Here is an 8,624-nt window from a genome sequence, read left to right on the forward strand (position 1 = left end):
AAAAAAAAAAAAAAGATTAGGTCAATACTTTAAGTTAGTAGAATTTGCTCTGAGACAAGTCTTTCAGTATACAAATTGGTCTCTAGTGATATGAAAGAGTAAATGAATTAATTCCCTGAATGTCTCCCAGTAAGTTTTGCCTATGAATACAGAAAATGGCTTACCAAGTGCCATCATGCCCACTGTGCAGTTCATGTCAAAATTCTCGACATGTCTTTAGTTCCCTAGCTGTGGAGCAACAGCAATTTGAGTTTAACTTGTTAATATGAAAACTTTAACACATCATCTCATCATAAATAATTCTCTGTTGTTGCCTTTAAATTTATGTAATTGACTATAAGCCCTTTTAAGCAGACATTTTAAATATCTTTAATCTGTTAAGACAGAAACTATATTAATAAGAGTTGCTTTATTTTATTTATCTATTATTAATTTTTTTTGTTAATCAGACCCAGGTGACGCTTGAACCTGCTGCCTTGGTGTGCAGGGCTGGGATCCTAACCACTGAACTACAGTGCCCAGCTGAAGTTGCTTTATTTAATATATAATTTTCTGTTGTATACAGAAATAAAAAGGAAATACTACATACTGTGTTGTTTTTTAGCAATGTGGTTTGTACTTAAATGTGATTGTACAGAAAATAGTGAACACAATACATATTTTTATGTGTGAAATGCTACATTTTTTTTTCATTTAACAGAGTGAACCTACTATTTTCACAAAGTACCAGGCAAAACCCCAGCTGTTTGGAGGAGATACAAAAGATGGAGGCTTATTTCCTCTTCCTTCATCAGTTGGAAAATCAAAAGGACTCATGGAACAGTTTGAGGAGAAAAAGAAAAGAACAAAAGACAAATGTGACAGGTATATAAACCTTTCAAGTGGATAAGACAGCTTACCTTCTCTGAACAAAACAGGAAACAAAGTGTCAATAATCAAATAACTCAACTGATATCAGTGATTTATTATGGGAATTGGTATATAAGATTATGGAGGCCAAGAGGTTCCAGTCTGCATCTGGACAGTAGGCAACCAGGAAAGGTGGTATATTCAGTCTAAAGCCCATAGGCCTCAGAACCAGGGGCTTTGGTGTCCAAAGGTGGGAGAAGATGGATGTCCTAGCTTAAGAAGAGAGGTGAATGGCTCAGCGCCTGTGGCTCAAGCGGCTAAGGCGCCAGCCACAGACACCTAAGGTGGCGGGTTCGAATCCCCAGCCCGGACCTGCCAAACAACGATGATGGCTGCAACCAAAAAATGGCCAAGCGCTGTGGCGGGTGCCTGTAGTCCCAGCTACTTGGGAGGCTGAGGCAGGAGACTCGCTTGAGCCCAGGAGTTGGAGGTTGCTGTGAGCGTGATGCCATGGCACTCTACCCAGGGGGATAGCTTGAGGCTCCGTCTCAAAAAAAAAAAAAAAGAAGAGAGGTGAATTTGCTGTTCCTTTGCCTTTTTATTCTATTTTGTCCTTCAACAGATTAGGTGTTGCTCACCTACATCCATGATGGTTTCTTATTAGTCTCTGAATTAAAATGCTAATCTCTTATGGAAACACACTCATAAACATACCCAGAAATAATGTTTTACCAGTTATTAGGGCATTTCTTAGCCCAGTCAAGTTGACACATAACTAACCATTGGCTAAAACTATTGCCTTTGTAGTTGATCTAATAATTACTCTTTATGCGTCTTCTTGTCAATGTGATTGGTCACTACCACAACTTTGGTCTCTTTGAAAAATAATGTTATAGGCCTGGGTGTGGTGGCTCATACCTGTAATCCTAGCACTCTGGGAGGCTGAGGCAGGTGGATTGCTTGAGGTCACAGGTTTGAGACCAGACTGAGCCAGAGCAAGACCTTGTCTCTAAACAAATAGCCAGTGCTGGGCGGTGCCTGTGGCTCAGTGGGTAGGGCACCAGCCCCATATACCAAGGGTGGTGCGTTCAAATACAGCCCCGGCCAAACTGCAATAAAAAATAGTCAGATGGGGCAGCGCCTGTGGCTCAAAGGAGTAGGGCGCTGGCCCCATATGCCGGAGGTGGCAGGTTCAAACCCAGCCCCGGCCAAAAACTGCAAAAAAAAAAGAAGTCAGATGTTGTGGTAGGCACCTGTAGTCCCAGCTACTTGGGAGGCTGAGGCAAGAGAATCACCTAAGCTCAGGAGTTGGAGGTTGCTGTGAGCTGTGATGCCATAGCACTCTACCAAGGGCCATAAAGTAAAACTCTGTCTCTAAAAAAAAAAAAAGCAAACAAAGAAATAGCTGATGCTGTGGCAGATGTCTATAGTCCCAGCTACTCAAAAGGCTGAGACAAGAGGATCATTTGAGCCCAAGAGGTTGCTGTGAGCTATGATGCCACAGCATGCTACTGAGGGTAACAAAGTTAGACTCTGTCTCAAAAGAAAAATGAGAAAAAGAAAAATAATGTTATATTTATTTTGCCTAAAATTCTGTCCTTTAATTTGTTTTCTTTTCAAATCATCAGGATTAGAAATTTAGATAACATTGTTTATTACAGGGTCAAGAATATAATGCAGGCTCAGCGCCCATAGCACAGTGGTTACAGTGCCAGCCACATGCACTGAGGCTGGTGGGTTCAAACCCAGCCCCGACCTGCTAAACAACAATGACAACTGCAACAAAAATATACCTAGGCATTGTGGCAAGTGCCTGTAGTTCCAGCTGCTTGGGAGGCTGAGGCAAGAGAATCTCTTAAGCCCAAGAGCTGGAGGTTGCTCTGAGCTATGACGCTACAGCACTGTACTGAGGGCAACATAGTGAGACTCTGAAAAAAGAATATAATGCGGAATTTTTTTTTTTTTTATTGAATGGTAACTGTGTACACTGATGCACTTGGGGGGTACATAGCACAGAATTCTTTTTTTTTCTTTTGAGACAGAGTCTCACTTTGTCACCCTTGGTAGAGTGCTGTGGCATCATAGCTCACAACAACCTCCAACTCTTGGGCTCAAGAGATTCTCTTGCCTCAGCGATCTCTCTAGCCTGTAGTTCCTGCAGCTGGAACTACAGGCTACATTTTTTCATTGCTATTTGAAGTTTTTAATTCTGTTGATTTATAAATATTCCCAGACACTGATAGACATTTCCCCTAGGAATCTAGGATCTAGAACACAATTGGTTTTTTAGAGGTTCTTTATGTTTATAGTAGTGGACTGCAAATGAGCAAGCTATCACTACCTCCTTACTACTTCAGTCAAAGCAGTCTTAATATTTTGTTCTCTAGGCTTTTGTTTTATATTTTGTTTGGATAAGATATCTGCAGCTAAAAAATAAACTTTTAAACATTGGTTTGAAGTTCTTAATATTTCCTTGTAGCAGGTAGATTGGGGAAGGAAACCAGAATTCAAAGTATGAATGATCCAACTTTGAGTTCCCTGGTTTTTTTTTTAAAAAAAATTTAAAAATTTTGCTCTTCTGGCTCAGCACCTGTAGCTCAGTGGTTAGGGTGCTGGCCACCTACACTGGAGCTGGCGGGTTCAAACCCAACCTGAGCCTGCTAAACAACAAGGACAACTACAACAAAAAAATAGCTGGGCATTGTGGCGGCTACCTGTAGTCCCAGCTACTGGGAGGCTGAGGCAAGAGAATCGCCTAAGCCCAGGAGTTGGAGGTTGCTGTGAGCTGTGATGCCACAGCACTCTACCAAGGGTGACAAAGTGAGACTCTGTCTCAAAAATTAAAAAAAATTTTTTGCTTTGCTAAGACACTACTAGGAGAAAGAAAAGACGATCTACGAACTCAAAGAGAATACTTGTAAGCCATACTTTCAGATAAGGACCTTTAAGGCAAATTATGAGGGCTCTTTGGGGAGATAAGATGAAAGGATCGCTGGAGCCAGGAGCTCAAGACCAGCCTGGGCAATGTAGTGAGATCCCATCTCCATAAAAAAAATTAGCTGGATTGGGTAGCATGCACTGTATTCTCAGCTACTTGGGAGGCTAAGGCAGGAAGGTTGCTGAAGCCCAGGAGTCCAAGCTCCATTGCTCGGGCAAGAGAGCAAGACTGTGTCTTAAAAACAGAAAAACAGAAAAAGACTTGTATGAAGAATATATACAGATCTCTTTAAACCTAATAAGAAAACAACTTAATAAAAAATGGGGAAAGATTTGGACTGACAGAACGTGTAAGGGCCAGGCATGGTGGCTCATGTCTGTAATACTAGCACTCTGGGAGGCTGAGATGGGCAGATTGCTTGAACTCAGGAGTTGGAGATCACCCTGAGCAAAAGTGAGACCCCATCTCTACTAAAAATAGAAAAATTAGCCCTGAATTGTGGCTGATACCTGTAGTCCTAGCGATGGGGGAAGCTGAGGCATGAGAATTGCTTGAACCCAAGAGTTTGAGGTTGCTGTGAGCTATGATAACACCATGATACTCAGCCTCAGGTATCAGAGGATACCTCAGGGGAACAGAATGAGACTCTGTCTAAAAGGAACAAACAAAACAAAATGAAAATTTAAGGATGACAGATTAAACACACAAATAGACACTCCACATCATTAACCATTATGGAGATACAAACTAATATCACAATGAGATATTACTGAGCATCCATTATAATGGCTAAAGTTAAAACAAACAAAAACTAATAATACTGAATTCTGGGAAGATGGCTGACAAGTAGCAACCCTCAGCAGATGCTCCTGATCAGAGGGAGAAAAACTGGACAGAATTGGACTCTATGAAGCCAAACGTGAGAAGCTGAGCCAAGAAAGAAGTTCGGCAAGCTATGACTCCAAGGAATAGCATTCAAGCAAACAAATTACAGGTACAAAGGCTATTGACTAGAAGACAGGAAACCCCTCCCCCAAGGGGAAGGGCTGCTGTGCGCTCTCGGCAAGGGAGCAGGGAACAAAAGACCTCTCATTTTACCTCACTGGAGAGAGCTGCTAAACACTGAGTCTTTCTCCAGGGAGGTCCCACTTATGAACCTAGACACCACTCCACCAGGCATAAAACAAAACAAATATTTCCCCCCCCCAATTCAAAACTCCCGGTCCACCCTTCCCTCCTCTCCTGGCACTCTGAAGTCCTGCCCGCTGCAGAGCACAGAGTGTTTGGTCTTTTCCTGAGAGATCTGGGCATTGTGTGGACCTCCAAACATCAGAATGGAATCTGTGACTATTGGGGAAGAAAGAGGACATGCGAAGAAAGGGACATGGGAGGAGAAGCAATCCCCTGGTTATGACTTTACCTAGCCAGTGGTGGTCTTGACCCTCAGTTTGTGCTGTGTCTGGTGGGAGGGGCTGCAGAACCCCCCACTTGATGGTGCCCATAAGCAGGAGAGTGGTTGCCTGGTGTGGACTGAGTTTAGCAAGCAGTGCTGGTCCCTGGCCCTAGCTAGGCCAGTGAGCAGAGGCTTGCCAGGTGTGGACCATGATCTGAGGGCAAGGGTGTGATCCCCTGACTCCAACAGAGCCGGCAAGCCTCCTAGTGTGTACTGAGACCTGTGGGCAGGGGCATGGTCCCCTGACCCCAGCTGGGCTGGCGAGCAGAGGCTTGCCAGGTGTGGACTGAGAACAGCTCCAACTGGGGTGGCAAGCAGAGTCCACAAGTGTGGTCTCCTGGCTCCAATTGTGCTGTTGGAGACCCTTGCATCCCTCTCTTTTGAGCAGGATTTGTACTGCCTAAGACAATCTGATTGGAACTTGTGTCTGGGGCTGTTCACCACGGGACACTCTGGGGTTGCCCTTTAAAGTTCTATAGTGGAAAAGAACTGAAGGGTTGGTGCGGGGCCCCATTACTGAAATTTAAACCTAATACTGTGACTTCTTAGGATAGGGTAGAGGTTGGCTGATATCAAAACAGAGCTAGCTTGCGCTATCTGACCAATAGGTCTTCAGAGTCTCTGGCCAAAACTCTGAAAGGGGCCTTTGTAAGGTTGTAGGGGATAAGCCACAATTACAAAGCCTAGCACTTTGGTAAGGGGCTGATTATCTCTACTACCTAGGAACCTCAATTCAGTTTCACCCTACCAGTTCTAATAACCAAATGGTGGAAAATAAACATGGCGCAGAACCAACAGAAGAACTCCGGCAACATGGATAACCAGAGTAGATCAACTCCCCTCCCCAAGGAATGACAAAGGAGATACAACTGAAGATGCCATACATAGACAAATGGCTGAAACATCAGAAATTAAATTCAGAATATGGATGGCAAATAAGATGAATAGAATGGAAGAAAAGTTAGAAATTGAAATCCAACAAGTAGTTCTAAAATTGTGTCAAGAAATTAATTCAGGCGGTGCCTGTGGCTCAAAGAAGTAGGGCACCAGCCCCATATACCAAAGGTGGTCGGTTCAAACCCAGCCCTAGCCAAAAACTGCAAAAAGAAAAAAAAGAAATTAATGAATTCAAAGACAAAGTCACCAAAGATATGAACATAACAGCTGAGCTCAAGGCAATGAAAAAGTTATTCGAGGAGCTCCAAAATACAGTAGACTCCCTCAGTAGTAGAGTTGACCAGGCAGAAGAAAGGATCTCTGAAATTGAAGACAAAGCTTTTGAACATTTCCAAACTCTCAAAGAGACAGACAAATGGAGAACAAAAACTGATCATTCCCTGAGACAGTTGTGGGATCACTCCAAAAGATCAAATATTCATCTTATAGGAATTCCTAAAGGAGAAGAGGATAGTCCTAAAGGTATAGAAGCTCTACTTTAAGAGATTATGGAGGAGAATTTCCCAAGCATGGCAAGAAATCCAGAAATCCAGATAGTAGACAGTTTCAGAACCCCAGCAAGTCTCAATCCAAATAAAGCATCTCCTAAACATGTGATTAACTTTGACAAAGTTAAGATGAAGAAAATTCTGCAAGGAGCCAGATGTAAGAAAAGCATCACCTACAAAGGGAGAAATATCAGAATGACTGCAGATCTCTCAGTCAAAACATTTCAAACCAAACACTTCTCATGCCAGTTAACCCCTCCTTGTCTACAGCTAAGAACGGCAGCAGAATGCTATGTCACTATATATAAAAACAAGACAATCTGAAGCTAAATGGATGCCCACCATAGTGTCAACAGGTCCAGCTTACAGTGCACTCCCTGAGCTACAGCCCCTCAGAAGAGCATCTTTCCCCATGGCCTTAATGCCAAGCAAGGAGCAGCAAGAGTTAGTCTCGGTTGTTTTGTTCTTTTTACAAACCATAGATATGTATAGTTGATAACTTAGGATTTCTAGCCAATAACCATATAGTTAACACCACCTTACAAATAAAAAAAAAAATGCCAGAAACATCTTTAAATGCCTTGTTACACCAATAGCAAAGTGCACAGAGTGAGAACACAAGAGTGCCTTTTCATTTTAAAGATATTTGGAAATATGTACAACTTTGATACAGTTTCAGGGTGCTCCAGACACCCATGGCCACTTCATGTAAACCACTGACAATTTCTAGAGCACTTTGAGGCTACAATATGATCGTGATCAAATTTTGTGATTAAACCTAATGAGGGCAATAGACATTTCTCAATTAAGAGATGTGTCATTTATGGCTCTCCCCTACTGTAAGGTATTCACAAGGAGCCAGATAACAGTTTTTTATTCATCCTCTTCCTCTTCTCCATCTTCCTCTTCCACCTTTTTCCTGGCAATTTTAGTGGGCCATCAAACTTTCCTTTAGACTTATAGTCAGCGACATCCTTCTCATCCTTCTCCTTCAGCTTGCCTGCCTTAGTGATGTAAGGCTGCTTTTCACTGTCACTTAAGTTATTCCGTATCTCACCTAGCTTTTTGGCCACATCTCCAATAGAGATACCAGGATTTGTAGACTTGATCTTGGGGCAGAATTCTAAACAGAAGAGGAAAAATCCAGACAGTGGCCTCTTGGGGGCATTCGGGTCCTTCTTCTTTCCTCCTTTAGCTGGTCCATAATCCTTCATTTCCCAATCATAGCGGACCTTATCAGCCTTTGCCATTTCATCAAATTTAGACTTCTCTTTCCCAAACATTGCCTTCCACTTTTCAGAGCACTTCTTGGAAAATTCTGCAAAATTTACAGGGACCTCTGGGTTTTTCTTCTTATGTTCTCTGCATGTCTGCACAAAGAAGGCATAGGCAGACATCTTGCCCTTTGGTTTCTTGAAGGTCACCTTTAGCCATCTTGACTGTATTGTTTGCTAGTCTGGGCAACACTCGTGGATTTTGATAACCATCTGGATGACATTCGAAATGACTGGACAAATCCAGAGATCAATAAAGCTGTTCTGCCCCTGTGATAGGCAGACACCACAGTGACTTGTCTGGGTGTTTCCACTATGCTGAAGAAGAAAACATATGTTTATTTTTATTTATTTATTCATTTATTTTTTTTGAGACAGAGTCTCACTATATTACCCTTGGTAGAGTGCCACATCACAGCTCTACAGGCACCCACCACAATGCCTGGCTATTTTTTGTTGCAGTTGTCATTGTTATTTCAACTGGCCTGGGCCGGGTTCAAACCCACCAACCTAGGTGCATGTGGCTGGTGCCATAACCACTGCGCTATGGGTGCCGAGCCAGAAAATCTATTTTTTTTTTTTTTTTTGAGACAGAGCCTCAAGCTGTCCCCCTGGGTAGAGTGTCGTGGCATTACAGCTCACAGCAACCTCCAACTCCTGGGCTC

The 8,624-nt window shown here is 42.7% G+C and overlaps 1 protein-coding gene across 1 annotated transcript in view; it reads left to right on the forward strand.

Moving 5' to 3' along the window:
• CCDC36 (coiled-coil domain containing 36) overlaps positions 1-8,624 on the forward strand; it is a 53,889-nt gene that overhangs the window by 31,352 nt on the left and 13,913 nt on the right. Inside the window, exon 3 of the mRNA XM_003800581.1 lies at positions 701-864. Coding sequence (XP_003800629.1) covers positions 701-864 — 164 coding nt within the window. The remainder of the gene's footprint in view (positions 1-700; positions 865-8,624) is intronic.

The sequence above is a fragment of the Otolemur garnettii genome, unplaced genomic scaffold (genome assembly GCF_000181295.1).
Source record: "Otolemur garnettii isolate 467f Iridium unplaced genomic scaffold, OtoGar3 scaffold00179, whole genome shotgun sequence".
NCBI classification, from domain to species: Eukaryota; Metazoa; Chordata; class Mammalia; order Primates; family Galagidae; genus Otolemur; species Otolemur garnettii.